At 44.1% G+C, this 19,420-nt stretch overlaps 1 protein-coding gene across 5 annotated transcripts in view; it reads left to right on the plus strand.

Moving 5' to 3' along the window:
- The window catches only part of DAP3 (death associated protein 3), a 29,391-nt gene extending 15,128 nt beyond the window's left edge, over window positions 1–14,263 (plus strand). Inside the window, exons 8-13 of one of the 5 annotated variants that reach the window (XR_010985865.2) lie at window positions 3,393–3,497; window positions 3,893–4,051; window positions 4,438–4,497; window positions 10,675–10,759; window positions 10,891–11,008; window positions 14,013–14,263. Coding sequence is in view for 3 of the 5 variants with exons in the window: in XM_068127527.2 (XP_067983628.2) it covers window positions 3,393–3,497; window positions 3,893–4,051; window positions 4,438–4,497; window positions 10,675–10,764; window positions 10,891–11,008; window positions 14,013–14,098 (618 nt within the window). In the remaining 2 variants the exon portion in view is untranslated. Of the gene's footprint in view, window positions 1–3,392; window positions 3,498–3,892; window positions 4,052–4,437; window positions 4,498–10,243; window positions 10,390–10,674; window positions 10,765–10,890; window positions 11,009–14,012 lie in introns of those variants that run through there. The other 4 variants (XR_013624717.1, XM_068127527.2, XM_068127528.2 and 1 more) reach the window with 4 other exon arrangements.
- Window positions 14,264–19,420: the final 5,157 nt, after the last annotated feature.

The following is a 19,420-nucleotide window of genomic DNA, read 5'->3' on the forward strand; positions in this document are numbered from 1 at the left end:
GGTCACACACACACACGGGGGAGTGGGTCACACACACACACGGGGGAGTGGGTCACACACACACGGGGGAGTGGGTCACACACACACGGGGGGGAGTGGGTCACACACACGGGGGGGAGTGGGTCACACACACGGGGGGGAGTGGGTCACACACACGGGGGGGGAGTGGGTCACACACACACACACGGGGGAGTGGGTCACACACACGGGGGGGAGTGGGTCACACACACGGGGGGGAGTGGGTCACACACACGGGGGGGGAGTGGGTCACACACACGGGGGGGAGAGTGGGTCACACACACGGGGGGGGAGTGGGTCACACACACACGGGGGAGTGGGGGTGGGGGAGTGGGCCACACACACACACACACACACACACACACACACACGGAAGCTCCTGCGAAAACAAAATAATATTTTATTAAAGATATCACGATTTTATTTCCTGTAGCTATGAAACGCTTTGGGCGGTGTATAATTGCTCTGAACGAAACAGGCATTACCTGGTTTCCTTTGCTTGAGTTGTAATCAAAATGTACCTTTTTTCTTCAAAAAGTAATTTATGATCGAAGACCTGTTGATTCAGTCTTACAATGCACATCAGAGGCCGATCGTAGGCCTATGGAGCCCATGACTCTTCTTCATTTTTAAACTTGAATGTATCGAAAACTCTTCGCTTTACAAAGTGAGAATAAATTAAAACCAAACGTATTGTATTCCATAGTTGGTTTTCATTATTATGTACATTTTTGAAGTACTGTATTATTTAATTCCATGGTTGGAAAAGAGTTGACTCGCTTTAAACAAACTCTGTATATACACCCCAGGAATATGGAAAAATATAATTAGACATCGGGTCAATCCCGAACTTCAGTATTCAGTCGCTGTACTTTTACTAAGTAAAAATATAAATAACTACGTCCTGGGAACGTTCTCTCCTCCCCTTCCCCTCTCTCCTTCTCCTCTCTCATTCTACACTCTCATTCCTTCTCTCATTCCCCTCTCTCATGCCCCTCTCTCATTCCCCTCTCTCCTTCCCTGTGCCCACATCTCATCTAACCAGTCGACACATTCAAAACGGTTGTTGTAATACATGTTGCCGATTTTCTCAACTTCAGCTGAAACTGAGACTTGAACCATCCCAGCGACTGTGATGGTGAATTAGTCGAGATAAAGGCGTGAGAGAGTGTCAATGGCCTTTATATTACAGGCCTTTGAAAATGCATTTCGTTCTGTAAACGGTGACTTTCATCGAATTTTTTTCCCGTTTTTTTTTCAACCGAGTCTAAAACCATGTTAGCGACTGTTAAAATGAAATGAGTTATCAAATTAGAGTTGAAATAAAACAGAGAGAGCAAGACACCATGGGCCTAACAAAATAGGCCTCAAAGCTATGCGAGGAAAGAAAATGGTGGTGATTTGTTTTTGAAGCCCATCCCAGAATAGGTGGAGCTACTCCCTCAACGGGGAGGCCACACCCCCAGACAGACTCACAGACAGAATCACCCACGGAGAATATTTTATAGATACATACATAGTACATACATACATACATACATACATACATACATACACACACTACATGACCAAAAGTATGTGGACACCCGAACATCAAACATCTCATTCCATAATCATGGGCATTAATATGGAGTTGGTCCCCCCTTTGCTGTTATAACAGCCTCCACTCTTCTGGGAAGGCTTTCCACTAGATGTCGGACCATTGCTGTGGGGATTTACTTCCATTCAGCCACAAGAGCATTAGTGAGGTTGGGCACTGATGTTGGGCGATTAGCCCTTTCTCACTGTCGGCATTCCAATTCATCCCAAAGGTGTTCGATGGGGTTGAGGTCAGGGCTCTGTGCAGGCCAGTCAAGTTCTTCCACACCGATCTGGCCAAACCATTTCTGTATGGACCTCACTTTGAACACAGGGGCATTGTCATGCTGAAACAGGAAAGGGCCTTCCCCAAACTGTTGCCACAAAGTTGGAAGCACACAATCATCTAGAATGTCATTGTATGCTGTGGCATTAAGATTTCCCTTCACTGGAAGTAAGGGGCCTAGCCCGAACCATGACAAACAGCCCCAGACCATTATTCCTCCTCCACCAAACTTTACACTTGCACTATGCATTCGGGCAGGTAGCATTCTCCTGGCATCCGCCAAACCCAGATTCTTCCGTCGGACTGCCAGATGGTGAAGCGTGATTCATCACTCCAGATAACGCGTTTCCACTGTTCCAGAGTCCAATGTCGGTGAGCTTGACACCACTCCAGCCAACGCTTGGCATTGCGCATGGTGATCTTAGGCTTGTGTGCTGCTGCTCGGCCATGGAAACCCATTTCATGAAGGTCTCGACGAACATTTGTTGTGCTGACGTTGCTTGCAGAGGCGGTTTGGAACTCGTTAGTGAGTGTTGCAACCGAGGATAGAGGATTTTTACGCGCTTCAGCACTCGGCGGTCCCGTTCTGTGAGCTTGTGTCGGCCTACCATTTTGCGGCTGAGCTGTTGTTGCTCCTAGACGTTTCCACTTCACAATAGCAGCACTTATAGTTGACCGGGGCAGCTCTAGTAGTGTAGAAATTTGACGAACTGACTTGTTGGAAAGGTGGCATCCTATGACGGTGCCACATTGAAAGTCACTGAGCTCTTCAGTACGGCCCATTCTAATGCCAATGTTTGTCTATGGAGATTGCATGGCTGTGTGCTTGATTATATATACCTGTCAGCAATAGGTGTGGCTGAAACAGCCGAATCCACAAATTAGAAGGGATGTCCACATACCTTTGGTCATATATTTTATATATATATATATATATATATATATATATATATATACATACACACACACACACACACACATACACACACACACACACACACACACACACACACACACACACACACACACACAGTAAAACTTCGCTGTCTGCAGGGGTCACGTTCCTGTAAACCTTCAAGAATGGCGAATTCGCGTGCAGCGAACAGTGTACAACATGCAAGTCAACAAGATACGTTCTAGCCTCCCAAAATTTAAGTCCAAAAATCATTAACAATAAAAAAAAAAGACATTAATAGAAAAATAAGATCAAATAAGTAACACTTAATAAATTAACAAGTTATTATGTAAGTGTTAATAAGTTAACCTTCACCAATAAGAAGACTTTTCTGCTTAGAGTTTAAACGTGGATATTGAAAATCGCAAGCCAGGAACACTCGTGCACGTCGAGGTTTTACTCTATATGGATTTGGACCCAGTACCAGACAGCCCTGTACATATTGAACAAGTTTCCTGACCTTAACCCCAACAGCAAACACTTTATTTTGTTTGTTTGCTCACAGCATCGAAGGTGCAAAATAAGGTGAAGGATCTCTTGTTCTGTGTGTGCCAGATGAAGACACAGAAGGCGTACACTTGGACCAAGTCCGAATTTACGGAAGAAGGAACATTTTTGCTGGATGTCTTGGAAAAGGTTAGGCCTCGTTCTCTCCTTCAGGTATTATGTATGATACCATAGGGGTACGAGCAAAACACCATGATACTGCTCACATGTAAACTTATTTTGCATCTTGTAGAATTGTTGCCACTTCGGCTTGTCATGGAGCTGTGGTCTTGTTTCTTGGTTTATGGGTGATATTGTACTTCTCCAACAAAAACAATCTTTCTAAAGAAGCTATGTAGGATCATTTGAAAGCTTATTTTATAGGATTGCTTTGTGGATTCTGCCTCTTCCTGATTGCCCAACATAACTGACTGGTCAGCGCTTGTGTCTGCTGCTAACCACACCATCATGATGCAAACTCAGGTTTCTTGCTGTGGTTTTGTCATTGCTCTGGTGCTGTCTCATTGGTTGTTGTTAATGTATGGATGGATGCTTCCTTGTGTGGACAGGGCATCGCACGGCCCCGTGTGGCATCTGATATCGTTGGGATGCTCTTCAAAGAGCTGAAGCAGCACAGCTTGGCAAAAAACGTCCGCATGCTGGTGGCGGTCGATGGAGCCAATTCTCTTTGGGGCCGTTCGGTCCTCAAGAAGGAGGACAAAAGCCTGGTGAATGTTTGTTCAGCATTGAACAGGAAAAAGGAAAAGTAGGAAATTGAGCAGAAAAACGAAAGCTTGAGAAAAGCATATTTTTAACACATTTAAAAGGAAATGTCATTTCAGGAAATGGAAAGCACGTCTCACTAATGAATTTGTCACATGACCAAAAGCTCACAGATTTGACGTTTCAACCATGGTGATGTCTTAATCGTGACAATGAAGATCATTCTATGTAAAACGTGGGGCCCAAGCCCTTGGTTGTGTATTGTGTTGCTCCTACATGGAGATGCACTCGCACACCCCGTGTCTTCGTTGAGGGATTTTGGTGGGCCTTTTGGTTGTGTATGTGGAGGGATTGACCGTTTTTGCCTTTATTATTTATTTATTTCTTTTAGATCATGACAGAAGAACTAACTCTGATTTGGAATCTCAGGAAACTGATTCGGAGTGATTGGGTAAGTTTGGCGTGCAACTTACAGTTCACATACTGCTGTATGTTCACATACTGCAACATTACAGTTCACATATCGTAAGCCACGAGGCTTACAGTTCACATACTGCTGCCACACTCGTACGAGCAAACTTCCAATAATTGCTCAAAACGAACATATAGGTGCAAACAGAATCGTACTGAGGAAATGTAGCATTTGGATACCCGTTTGAGATTTCACGTGAGATTGGGCAGCCATTATTAATTTGTTGATGAAAGCTTTCCTTATGAGGAAGTGACCCAGGTTCAAATCTTGTGTTTATTTCCTTTGCTTGTTATCACCCTATTGGTTTCACCAGAGGGGACTATAGATTTGCCCTCAGTCTATCCATCCGTCTGTCCATCCGTCCATCCCACCATATGTGCTTTTCCATACCTTCCGCCCATACCCTTTAACAAATTCAGTTGAAACGTGGCACATGGCTTTATTATGATAAGTTACAGAACAAGTTTGAGTTTCAGGGCACTTCCTCAATTTTTCAGTGTTATGGCCTTTTTGGTCATTGGTAGGGGACAGACATGTATTGCAAAGCATTTCTCCCTCTTTTTTTTGTTGTTCACTCCTCTTGTTTGGTGCACTGTTCCATCTGTGGCGCTTCCACGTATTTCCTGCCACTCGGCCTTTGGTTTGTAAGCTTTTTCACTCCCTTTTCAAGAAGGAACTTGTGAAACCATGCAAGCGATCCAACTCATGAAATCATTAAATTGATATATGTGGGAAAACTACATGCCCAGACCAGAAATCGAACCTAGGTCCTCTGGAAAACCGTACCAGGGCTCTGTCATCTGGGCGGCCCTGACCGAGCATGCAATTTTCCCACACAAACCATTTCCACTCTCTTTCCGTAAATGTTTCCGGGGCACTTGCTGCCAACCATTGGAGGAAGACCCTCTCATGTTCAGGCCGTTGGTGCTCCTATGGTTGGCAGCGAGTGCCCTGGAAGCATTGACGGAAAGAGAGTGGAAATGGTTTGTGTGGGAAAATTGCATGCTCGGTCACGGCCGCCCAGATGGCAGAGCCCTGTTACGGTTTTCCAGAGGACCTAGGTTCGATTCCTGGGCTGGGCCTGTAATTTTCCCACATATATCAAAAAAAAAATTTTTTTTTTTTTTGTATGCAAGATCGAGGCTCGTTTAAGAGCTAACTGTTAATCACAAATAAAAAAAACCGGCACACAAAACATACAATAAAGGGAGTGGGAGACAAGATGGGTAGAGAGAGGGAAGCGCACTGGTACAACAGCAGAGAACAAGGACAACGGAAGATCTGTGGGAGGGAGAGGGCTTGGGGGGAGGAGGCATGGGAAGGGGTGTGGGGAGGTGGGAGAGGTATAAAACACAAGGACACTGCTGGAACTTCCAGGAAAGAAGTTCGTATTTCAAAATAGAGGATCTGGGGTGAATTAACGGGTGTAGAAAAGATCAAGGTTTTGGATGGGGGAAGATAAGAGATGGTGGTGAACAGCTGTTTGAAAGACCTGGAGTGAGGAGTGGGATTGAAGAGAGTGAGGGAGTTTGTTCCAGAGGCGGGAGTAAAGACGAATGAAAGAGTGAAGGTGAGCAGAGAGTCTTGATTTTGGCAATTTCACCAGAATAGGGTTGCTGGCAGATCTTGTGCAACCTGTCGGAATATTTGGGGGACAGATCACAGATAGAGCTAGGGGAGCTAGGATGGATAGGAGTCGGTTGAAGACAGAAAGACCACCAACCTGCCTGCGGTGAGTGAGTGAAAGGCCCTCGGAGTTAGCTTCATCGCAGGAGATTCCAATGATTCTGAAAGCTTTGGCTTCAACAGCATGAAGCCGAGCTAGGTGTGAGGCAGGAGCATCAGCCCAGAGGGGAGAACAGTATTCCATTGAGCTGCGGATGAAAGCCTTGTATGTGGTGAGGAGCTCAGGTGTGCCAAGGAAGGACTTCGCACGACAGATGATGCCCAGTTGGCGACTGGCTTTGGAAGCCATATTGGAAATGTGGTTTTCCCAGGAAAGATCATGGCAGATAGTGAGACCCAAAAGCTTGAGTGACAACTTCTTGGAGAGGATTATTCATAAAGTGGGTGGGAGGGTTGTCCAGTCGGTCTTTTCGGAGAGACATCGTAAGAGTGTGAGATTTGTCAGGATTGAAAGACGTGTTCCACTTGTTTGACCAGTCTTAGTACATGGTGTTATGTAATTTGGATGCAAAATTTGCTATACTAGTGGAACCAAGGTTTTTTGGCATCCTAATACCATAGGCAACAAGACTAAAGTTGGTTCCATTTTTTTCAACGGCGTCTTCGGCGGCCATTCCACGATATTTTGTACTTTTGTACATGTCTTTTTACATAAAACACTCTGATTGACCATTTTTCTGGTATTTCTATAATTCCTTGCACAGAAAATCCACTAGAACACTTTTATCCAGTCAACAAAAATTCTTTGTGAAATATCAGCCATCTTCAAATTCAAAATGGCCGCCATTTGAACTTATTTTCTATGTTTCAGTTGCACAAACATGCATTCCCACGATAAGTGAATCTAATAATGGAATTGTATTGTCATGCTATGCCAAAGTAGTGTTAATGTCACTATCAAGAAAAACTGCAACCCAAAGGAAGGGAATATCGGCCATCTTGAATTTCAAAATGGCTGCCAAATTTTGTAAGGTAACTACTACCATTAAAATATAAAATAACGTTGTGTAGTCTACCTGTGTCTACTAACCTCTTCAGACAATAATGCAATACATTTTGATAACGGTCAAGCAAAAGTCCATTTGTACCAAGTAAAAGTCCATTTGTAGACATTTCAATTTTGTTTGCAGCAATGTCACAATATCTGCATCTAGTTGTCATCATCAGGGTTTTCCTCAGCTTGATGCTCCCTAACACCAGTGTTAGCACATTCCTCGTCCGCTCCACATTCACACATCTCCGTGCATGTAAGATTGTTCTGCCTACAGGTACTGTATCTTCTTGAACATTTGCTTATTCCACAGCCGCACCTGACAAGCTCAACTACAGATTCAGGTGCTATAGGAACAGCTGACAGGAGAGGAAATGGGATGTTATCTGCAGCACATGACCAGCCCAGCTTGAAAGGGTCTGGAATATCTGGATCTTCCACAAGGTCTTGGTTCCAAATATATTCTTGCATGTGAGCCCTGAGAATATGCTGATACCAGGCACCAGCAGTTGGAGGGATTTTGTCTATCCCCCCAGATTGGTTCTTGAAACGTTTCCATCTGAGTTTTCCAGCTGTTTTGGACAAGTCCCTTTTGGTGCTCATCAGCTGATACAGGAACTGCTCACATCCCGAGATAACACCTGCAGATGGCATCTCTTCAGTACCAAGTTGAGCCAATGCAGTGAGTTCATCTGGTGTTGCTTCATTAAATGCCTTGATGGCAGATTTTTTGCCTTTACTTCTCATGTGCCCACATGTGTCGCACCCTGTCATACTATGAAACCCGGGAAGTGCTGCAGCTTTTGATGGACCAAGACGGTCATATATTGGTTTCAGCAACACTTTTCTTCTCTTGTCACCTGTTCCCATAAGCATGGTTGTCTGAGGACCAAGAATTGGGAGTCTCCGTGGAGCAAGTACCATAACATCTGTGTCCTGGCTCATAATATGCACATTCTTTCCAGCTGCAGAGACCTCAGCTGCATGTAAAATAATTAAGGTGTCTGCTTCTTCTTGTGTACTGACGCCTGTTGATGGCTGAACATCTTCAATGTTACTTCTTACATGCAGTTGCAGACGTGTCACCGTGGCCACTGGAATCTTCAGCTGCATGACTTTGTCTGCCAGGTAGACTGTGAGGGAATCTTTAGTTTCATTGTTAGCCAGAAATAGCTAACACATGTATCAGATCACTTTTACTGTCTGAAGTTATCAGCGAGCCGTCAGTTTTCATCAGAGTTGAATTGACGGCTGTGAACTCGTAATTGGAGATAACGTCTTGAAGGTCGATTTCGCGACTTGACTTTGCTATCATTAGCAATCTGGCAAAGAGTGTGTTTGTTGCTTTGAATTCGACTTCCCCCTTGGTACCTTTCAGTTTGAGGGTTTTGCACATGTCGTCCCAGTTGAGATACTTCACTTTTGTCATGCGGTCCTATATGTTTGTTGATCCACAGATGCGCTGTTCAACAAAATATCTGAGTGCTTGCTGCCCACGAACTTCCATGTTCAGTATGTCCTTTTCAATATTCTCAGGCACCACCTGTTTTGTCATTAAATTGTACAATGTAGGTGATTTGTCAGCAAATGGATTACAGTCCTTCAATGCTGCCAATAGCTGATTTACACTCTGCTCCCGTTGAGTAAATTTGGCTGACGTCAAGTGGTGGTGATGAGTATTGTCTTCTGTTGACATACCAGTCATCGTCTCTGACTCCATGGCCAGTCTGGCTAACTCTGGGGCACAAAGACAGTATTTCAGGAGAGCTGGAGGCTTATTTGTGATTCCTTTTATACCACCATCCCCTTTGAGAACTTTGTTCAGAAACTCCTGTCCTTGATCAATCCCGACACCTGTGAATGGAATGTCTCTTTTCTTCAGCGCGAAGTCCCCTGCCTGCAGTCTGTTCCAGGTGATTGGATCTGTGTCCTTGGTATTACTTACTCTGGCAATGTATTCTGTGATGTTTTGAGCATAATCCAGCCTGTTGTACCTGAAGAAGTATATGCACAAATTTTCCAAAGATGCCAAGTGCAGGAACAAATCTGGCTGCTTCAGTGAATGTGTGAAGTTAATTAGCGCCAACACTTGCCTCATGTACATTCGTGCCCATTGGTACATAGAGAATTTACGACGGGTCCTGTCAAAATCACTGAGCTGTTTTTCCAAGTTCATGTGTTCAATTTCCAAGAGAAGTTGTTGATGGGCTTCCTGAATGCCCTCCTCTTTCTTGTTTGCTTCTATCAAGTTATCCATACAGTTATCAAACTTATAGACCATTGATTTATCATGAAGTTTTTAGTTGTTTTAGTGGATTCCTCACAAGCGAGACATGGGTCATGAATGTAGAGCAGCAACGAAGGCTGGAAAGGGTGGAAATGTGAATGGTTCGGTGATGTGCGGAGTATCGTTGAGAGAGAGGAAAACAAATGATGAATTGCGAAAGATGATGGAAATAGAGCCTGTGATGGATGCTGTGAAGAGAAACAGTTTGAGATGGTTTGGTCATGTGTTGAGGAAGGAATAAAAGTGACGGGTTGAGAGAGAGTGAGGGAAATGAATGTAGAAGGAAGGAGAGGACGGGGAACACCGAGAAAGACTTAGCTAAAGATGGTGGAAGAGGAAATGTGGGCAAGGGGGTTAACAAGGAGAGATGCAGAAAATAGGGCAAAATGGAGAAGATTGTCATGGGGACCGCAAGGCTAACCCCCGCACTAGCAGGGAAAATGGCCTTAAAATGCCTGTTGTTGTTGTTGTTGTTGTTGTTGTAGTGGATTCCTCACAAACATAAGTGGTGAAAATCATAGAAAAAAGCATAACTTGTTGTGCTTTAGGTGCAAATACTTCTTGAAAAATTCAAAATATGGCGGCCATTTTTAAATTCAAAATGGCCGCCGAAGACGCCATCGAAAGAAATGGAACCAACTCCAGTTTTGTTCGTTAGGGTGTAGGGAAGGTAAAAACATTGGTTCCACTAGTATAGCAAATTTTGCACGCACATCTAATAATTCTACATAACACCATGTACAATCTGTGATTTTGTCCAGGTCTGCAGAGAGTGAGGAGGCTGCAGACTGCCGATCTGAGGGATGAGGAATGGAGCGGCAGAGAGTAGAGTCATCAGCAAAGAGATAGAGAGGATTTTCAAGAGAGTCAGAGAGATCATTGATGAAGACCAGAAAAAGCACAGGGCCCAGAACACTGCCTTGGGGAACTCCACCCTGAACAGGAAGAGGAGATGAGAGAAACCCATTCAGGGCCACACGTTGACTACGACCAGAGAGGAAGACCAATTTAAATATTTAATTCATGAAATCGTGTTCGTTCTAAAAACCCTTTGCATAACAATGATATTTCTGGGTCTGTAACTGGCTCGGCTTCACCTGTAATTGTCCCATTTTCGAAGTAAAATTTTGTCAAAAAGTATCGCTCTTTCCTTTGTGGATCCTGAATGTAAGATGTTCAACTTGCCTTCCAGTCGAATGGTGCCATTGTATTGGAATCGAGTCAAACTGGATCCGTGTTCAGACGTGCTCTGGAGTACTTGCCGACGCCATTGCTAGGTCAGGTAATGCAGGTTCAAGGTTAGTGGGTTCAAGAATACGGCACTTTGTCGTAACAGTGGGATGTTAGGGCAGCTGTAAGAGGTATGATGATGATCTCTTCGCCTTCTCCCTCTATGTGACCTATACAGGAAGGGTTTGATGCAGTCGATCCATTTGTTCCCATCAATGTTCGTAACTACAGCGAGAAGGAGTTTGAGAGCTGCTACATGTACTACCTGGAGCGAAAATGGTTACAGCATGAACACGGTGAGTCGAGATGGCTGACTTGCCTAGCAACCCACAAACATTGCTGGTTGTGCTTGGTTCCACAAATAGGGCTGGCAGGATGGCCTTGAGGTGTACACACTTGCTCTGAGCCGTCTAGACTGGGTTTCCATCCCGACCCAGCTATAAACTATCGTCCTGGCGTTTCACAGGTTGGGTGATTCATCAATGTGTGTGCCGTCCCTCGGATGGACGTTAAACGGAAATCACATCTGCCGGCATTACTCAGTGGTGTTGAAGATCCCCCATTGTCCTTCGCTAGGTGAGCTATCACCGGCACCGTGAACAAATTCCAAACTCCTGTCTTACCTTACAGGGGGCACTGCATCAGCGGCGCAACCGTGCACCAACTGCACCGTGTGTGTGTGTGTGTGTGTTTACGCATGTGTGTGTTTACGCGTGTGTGCGTGTACATTTGCGCGCGCGGTGCATGCATTTAGCAACTGCAGCCTTTTGGCTATTTCTTTTATTTTGCTGAACTATGATGACATATGTGAGACTATCACCAATGAAGTATATTTACTCCCGTTTCACCCCTGTTTGTTACTTGCCGGAAAAGATTCCAGCAAGTATGAATGATCGTTTTAAGGCAAATGATCGTTTAAGGCATCGTCCGGGGCGTTCCCCATGACAGTCTTCTCCATTTTGCCCTATTTTCTGCATCTCTCCTTGTTAACCCCCTTGCCCGCATTTCTTCTTCCACCGTCTTTAGCCAAGTCTTTCTCGGTCTTCCCCGTCCTCTACTTCCTTCTACATTCATTTCCATCACTCTTCTCAACCAGTCACTTTCATCCTCCCTCAACACATGACCAAACCATCTCAACCTGTTCCTCTTCACAGCATCAATCACAGGCTCTATTCCCATCATCTTTCGCATTTCATCATTTGTCTTCCTCTCTCTCAACGATACTCCGCACATCCGTCGAACCATTCGCATTTCCACCCTTTCCAGCCTTCGTTGCTGCTCGACGTTCATTACCCATGTCTCGCTCCCATAAATCATAACACTTCTCACACATGCAGCATACACCTTTCCCTTCAGCTTCAGCGACACTCTCCTCCTCATCAGCACGCCACTCAGTTCCCGAAACTTTTTCCATGCACATCTCACTCTAGCAACCGTTGCCGAGTCTGATCCACCTTCTCCATTCAGCATGTCTCCTACGTAGCAAAATGTTTTCACACCTTCCAGCTTCACGCCGTCTCCAAGATCCAACTTTATTTGTTGGATTTGATTTTATCAAATTAATTATTTAACATTTGTTGTTAAATTATTATTTAACAATTATTTTAATATTTTAAATAATAATATTTATTAATAATAATAATACAACAATTAAATAATAATACAACAATTATTATTGTTGGAAACAACTTGATTTGGATATAAGAATTATTTATTTTTTGAAGTGATTCTTCACCATTGGGAGATCCGGCCAAAAACGATACATTGCAGGATATCTCAAAAAGTTATGGACAGATTTGAATGGAACTTGGTGGACGAGTTGGTTTGGTGACGAGAACGAATCAATTCGATTTTGGTTTCATCGTTCTTCTTTGAAACTGGTTGATATTGAGAGTTTCATGAACAACCAGCGGTTGCATCTCATGTCAGGAGTTTATTTGTTCCAGTTTCATCATCTCAACAATGAGGTCCCTCCATGTTGCTTGAACTAAATGAGTTCCATGTTTGTTAAACCGTGTCACTTTCCATCAAAAAATATTTGTGTTCCAAATTTAATATTGTAGATTTTTTCTGATCGTCAAGACCTGTCGCGTTTGTCGGTGTGGCGTGGCCTAAATGTCCGGTTCCTTGACCTTCCCACCAATAAGAAAGGCCCTTGAGCCCACCGTCCAGCTTTCTTCGGAGTATCAGTGACACCATAGTTCAGAAAGATTATCCTTTTCCCAAATCTAATGGGGCCAATTGGAAAAACCAGGTCCTCGCTTGCAGCCATCGGGAGGCTTATGCCAGGATCTCGGGAGGAAATTAAGGCGAGACCTCACACGTTTCTCCACATTGTCCTCACGCCATCGACACATACCGGAGCCGATCTCTTGTTTCTCCACATTGTCCTCACGCCATCGACACATACCGGAGCCGATCTCTTGTTTCTCCACATTGTCCTCACGCCATCGGCACATGCTGGAACCGATCCCTTGTTTCTCCACGTGGTCCTCACGCTGTCGGAACAAACTGGAGCCAATTGTTCATTGTCTGCGGCGATCCACCCCCCTTTTCCTTGGCCGACCGCTCCTTGTCTGAGGCCACCCACCCCTTGTCCACAGCTGCTCATGCCTTGTCCACAGCCACAACGGAAAGAGCAATACTTTTTGAATGGGACAATTATGACTCAGTCATATTTAGATTTTGTCGTCATTATAATTTTTCATTCTGAAGTCAGAAGTCAGTTTTGATCCGAACTTCCTATTCCGTGATCTTCACCAACTCCACATAACTCGGTAGCGCCAGCTCGCTGTTGCTTCCTTCCTGGTACAACAGCTCTTTGAAATATCCTTCCCACACCTTCATTACTTCGCCCCTCTCTGTCACTGGCCTCTCACCTCCACCCTTAATCGCCTTGTGCTGGGGGGTAACATGCTCTCCTGCCACTGCTTTTGTGTTGTATTGTGTCAAAGCCAGTGACCAATTAATAGTAGCATACATGTATGAGATTGATAAATGTGAACATGGAACATTTATCAGTGAGGTATATATGCTTAATCATATCATGCAATCAAAACGTTAAATGAAACATTAAAAAGAATTCCCAACCAAGAGATCCTTTCATTGCCGTATTTAAACTGAGCTGTTTGGTCTCCAATGGAAAATCAGGGATTGCCTTTCTTATTTTTATTTAACATTCTTTCATTTTTTTTTTTCATCTTTACTTTTTCTTATATTTTGCTGAAGAGTTGTGAAGCAGGATAAACCAGGGGTGTAATGAATTTTACCATGAATTTTTGAATCGCTTTGTCATTTCAGTCAAGACCGAGGCTGGAAAGCAAGAGCTCAAGTTTCTTTGCAATAAAAACCCGGCCACGATGGAGAAACTGAGTGCTTTCCTGTGAAAGGTCCCTGGAGCGGCACCAACAATTTCCACACCAACATCTCCAGTAATCGGTGGTGATCGGCCCTGTACCCATGATCCTCCACATCTGTCTCGTGGTTGCCTCTTGATTTCATGCTGCGACAACAATTCCATAAAAATAAATGTTTGCAGATTTGTTTTTTAACTCGTCCTTTTGGTTTTGCAATTTTGGTATTTTTTAATTGATTTGTGGTTCGAGCGTCCACTTCGAGTCTGGTAGGTCAGCGCTTCGATTCAGACAATGGTGGAGTCGTACCAAATAACGTACTTTAGAAATGGCATTTGCCGCTTCATGTTTGATGCTCAGCATTTAGAGGGTAAAGCACAGACGAACCTCGTGGGTTGTAATCCCATTGGCAGGGAGGTGGGAGGCAGGAGATTTCTCCTTGATTGCCGTAATAATTATTGAGATATTTCCCAGACGAGAAAGAAAATGAATAAGTGATTAATAGTGAAAATATATAAATAATAAACATTAAATAATTAATTTCTCAATCAATTGCCTAATCGCTTACCAAACCAACCACGGTTTCATCCGAATCTGTGACTTTTTGAAAAGTAATTAATTTAATAATTAATCGAATCATTAAATAATTAATCAATGAATGAAAAAACAAAAAATACCATTTTTGTCAAAGCACTTGCTCACGATTGTGCCCAAATATCAACTTCCTCGCCCAAAGGATGGCTGAGATATCGTCCGGACAAACAAATAATCAAATGGAGGAAAACTGAATTCTCCCTTTCGGCGCGTCATCACCCCTCCCTCCTCCCCCTCGCACGCCTCCTCCCCACTCCCCCCCCCCCCCCCCCCTCCTGGTGCGCAGCGCCTGCCGATGACGTCATGCAGCGCCTGGAGATGGAATAAGAAAGGAGCTGTGTACAACAGCATCATGGTATATTAAACCAATTATAATGGTTGCGAGGAGACAGGGCAGCAGATACAATCATACCAACAGGATCATAAGACTTTAAACAAAAAATAAAACAACTAAACAACTAAACCGAGCCTAGTAAAGCATAGTAAACAACTGGTATGCACGCCTGGTACAGCATAGTAAACAACTGGTAGGCACTCCTAGTAAAGCATAGTAAACAACTGGTAGGCACGCCTGGTACAGCATAGTAAACAACTGGTAGGCACTCCTCGTAAAGCATAGTAAACAACTGGTAGGCACGCTGAGTAAAGCATAGTAAATAACTGGTAGGCACGCCGAGTAAAGCACAGTAAACAACTGGTATGCATACCGAGTAAAACATAGTAAACAACTGGTATGCACGCCTAGTAAAGCATAGTAAACAACTGGTAGGCACGCCAAGTAAAGCATAGTAAACAACTGGTAGGCACGCCGAGTAAAGCAGAGTAAACAACTGGTAGGCACGCCGAGTAAAGCATAGTAAACAACTGGTATGCATGCCTAGTAAAGCATAATAAACAACTGGTATGCACGCCTAGTAAAGCATAGTAAACAACTGGTAGGCACGCCGAGTAAAGCATAGTAAACAACTGGTATGCATGCCTAGTAAAGCATAATAAACAACTGGTATGCACGCCTAGTAAAGCATAGTAAACAACTGGTAGGCACGCCGAGTACAGCATAGTAAACAACTGGTATGAATGCCTAGTAAAGCATAGTAAACAACTGGTATGCATGCCTAGTACAGCATAGTAAACAACTGGTAGGCATGCCGAGTAAAGCATAGTAAACAACTGGTATGCATGCCTAGTAAAGCATAGTGAACAACTGGTATGCATGCCGAGCAAAGCATAGTAAACAACTGGTAGGCACACCTAGTACAGCATAGGAAACAACTGGTATGCATGCCTAGTAAAGCATAGTAAACAACTGGTATGCAGGCCTAGTAAAGCATAGTAAACAACTGGTATGCATGCCGAGTAAAGCACAGTAAACAACTGGTAGGCACACCTAGTAAAGCATAGTAAACAACTGGTAGGCACTCCGAGCAAAGCAGAGTAAACAACTGGTATGCACACCGAGTAAAGCATAGTAAACAACTGGTAGGCACGCCTAGTAAAGCATAGTAAACAACTGGTAGGCACACCTAGTAAAGCATAGTAAACAACTGGTAGGCACTCCGAGTAAAGCAGAGTAAACAACTGGTAGGCACGCCTAGTAAAGCATAGTAAACAACTGGTAGGCACTCCTAGTAAAGCATAATAAACAATTGGTAGGCACTCCTAGTACAGCATAGTAAACAACTGGTAGGCACTCCTAGTACAGCATAGTAAACAACTGGTAGGCACTCCTAGTAAAGCATAGTAAACAACAGGTAGGCACGCCTAGTACAGCATAGTAAACAACTGGTAGGCACGCCTAGTACAGCATCGTAAACAACTGGTAGGCACGCCGAGTAAAGCATAGTAAACAACTGGTATGCATGCCTAGTAAAGCATAGTAAACAACTGGTATGCACGCCTAGTAAAGCATAATAAACAACTGGTAGGCACGCCTAGTACAGCATAGTAAACAACTGGTAGGCACGCCGAGGAAAGCATAGTAAACAACTGGTATGCATGCCAAGTAAAGCATAGTAAACAGCTGGTATGCATGCCTCGTGAAGCATAGTAAACAACTGGTATGCATGCCGAGTTAAGCATAGTAAACACTGATACGCACCTAGTAAACAACTGGTAGACACACCGAGTAAAGCATAGTAAACAACTGGTAGGCACGCCTAGTACAGCATAGTAAACAACTGGTAGGCACTCCTAGTAAAGCATAGTAAACAACTGGTATGCACGCCTAGTACAGCATAGTAAACAACTGGTAGGCACGCCGAGTAAAGCATAGTAAACAACTGGTATGAATGCCTAGTAAAGCATAGTAAACAACTGGTGTGCACGCCTAGTAAAGCATAGTAAACAACTGGTAGGCACGCCTAGTACAGCATAGTAAACAACTGGTAGGCAAGCCGAGTAAAGCATAGTAAACAACTGATATGCATGCCTAGTAAAGCATAGTAAACAACTGGTATGCATGCCTAGTAAAGCATAGTAAACAACTGGTATGCATGCCGAGTAAAACATAGTAAACAACTGGTAGGCACACCTAGTAAAGCATAGTAAACAACTGGTAGGCACTCCTAGTAAAGCAGAGTAAACAACTGGTATGCACGCTGATTAAAGCATAGTAAACAACTGGTAGGCATGCCTCATAAAGCATAGTAAACAACTGGTAGGCACGCCTAATAAAGCATAGTAAACAACTGGTAGGCACTCCTTGTAACGCATAGTAAACAACTGGTGGGCACGCCTAGTAAAGCATAGTAAACAACTGGTAGGCACACCTAGTAAAGCATAGTAAACAACTGGTAGGCTCTCTTAGTAAAGCATAATAAACAACTGGTAGGCACTCCTAGTAAAGCATCGTAAACAACTGGTAGGCACGCCTTGTAAAGCATAGTAAACAACTGGTAGGCACACCTAGTAAAGCATAGTAAACAACTGGTAGGCACTCTTAGTAAAGCATAATAAACAACTGGTAGGCACTCCTAGTAAAGCATCGTAAACAACTGGTATGCATGCCTAGTAAAGCATAGTAAACAACTGGTATGCATGCCGAGTAAAGCATAGTAAACAACTGGTAGGCACACCTAGTAAAGCATAGTAAACAACTGGTAGGCACTCCTAGTAAAGCAGAGTAAACAACTGGTATGCACGCCGATTAAAGCATAGTAAACAACTGGTAGGCACGCCTCGTAAAGCATAGTAAACAACTGGTAGGCACGCCTAGTAAAGCATAGTAAACAACTGGTAGGCACTCCTAGTAAAGCATAGTAAACGACTGGTAGGCATGCCTAGTAAAGCATAGTAAACAACTGGTAGGCACTCCTAGTAAAGCATAGTAAACAAATGGTAGGCATGCCTAGAAAAGCAGAGTAAACAACTGTTATGCACGCCGAGTAAAGCATAGTAAACAACTGGTCGGCACTCCTTGTAAAGCATCGTAAACAACTGGTATGCACGCCTAGTAAAGCATAGTAAACAACTGGTAGGCACTCCTCGTAAAGCATATTAAACAACTGGTAGGCATGCCTAGTAAAGCATCGTAAACAACTGGTAGGCACTCCTAGTAAAGCATAGTAAACAACTGGTAGGCATGCCTAGAAAAGCATAGTAAACAACTGGTATACATCCCGAGTAAAGCATAGTAAACAACTAGTAGGCACTCCTAGTAAAGCATAGTAAACAACTAGTAGGCACTTCTAGTAAAGCATAGCAAACAACTGGTAGGCACGCCTAGTAAAGCATAGTAAACAACTGCTAGGCACTCCTGGTAAAGCATAGTAAACAACTGGTAGGCAGGCCTAGTAAAGCATAGTAAACAACTGGTAGGCACTCCTAGTAAAGCATAGTAAACAACTGGTCGGCATGCCTAGTAAAGCAAACCATTTCCCTCAAAACCATCTTGATTCTCTTCAGTTTGTGTCAGAATAATTTAATCCAACATGACAAACCCCATGACAGACCTTCCGTTTACCATTGGACTTCACCCTTTATGAAGGGCAGAGGAGGAGAAGAAGACCCAACATTGTAGTTTTCGACTTCATTTTTCATTATAATCGTCAAGGAGGTCATCATCCTTCAGATAGACAGGCCGCAGCCTCTTCAGATCCTTCAGATATACAGGCCGCAGCCTCTTCAGATCCTTCAGATAGACAGGCCGCAGCGTCCTCCTTCTCTTCAGACGTTGATAAAAATCACAATCTGGTCAAACACTGGGAATTCGTCTTTCAATCCTGACAAATCTCACACTCTGCGAAAGGACTGTTTGGCAAATACTCCCATCTACTTTCTTAACAATCCTTTGGAGGAAGTTCAATCATTCAAACTCCTGGGTCTCACTATCAGCCCTGATCTTTCTTGGGCAAACCACATTTCAAAGTAGGCCTCCAACGCCAGCCTCCGACTGGACATCCTCCGACTTGGCATCCTCCAACGCCAGCCTCCGACTTGGCATCCTCCAACGCCAGCCTCCGACTGGGCATCCTCCAACGCCAGCCTCCGACTGGGCATCCTCCAACGCCAGCCTCCGATTGGGCATCCTCCAACGCCAGCCTCCGACTGGGCATCCTTTGACTGGGCATCCTCCAACGCCAGCCTCCGACTGGGCATCCTTTGACTGGGCATCCTCCAACGCCAGCCTCCGACTGGGCATCCTCCAACGCCATCCTCCGACTGGGCACGGGCATCCTCCATCACACAAAGTCCTTCCTTGGCACACCTAAACTTATATCCACCAATGAGGCCTTCATCCGCAACTAGATAGAGTACTGCTCT

Source organism: Myxine glutinosa, chromosome 10 (genome assembly GCF_964187855.1).
Source record: "Myxine glutinosa chromosome 10, kmMyxGlut1.1, whole genome shotgun sequence".
NCBI lineage: Eukaryota > Metazoa > Chordata > Myxini > Myxiniformes > Myxinidae > Myxine > Myxine glutinosa.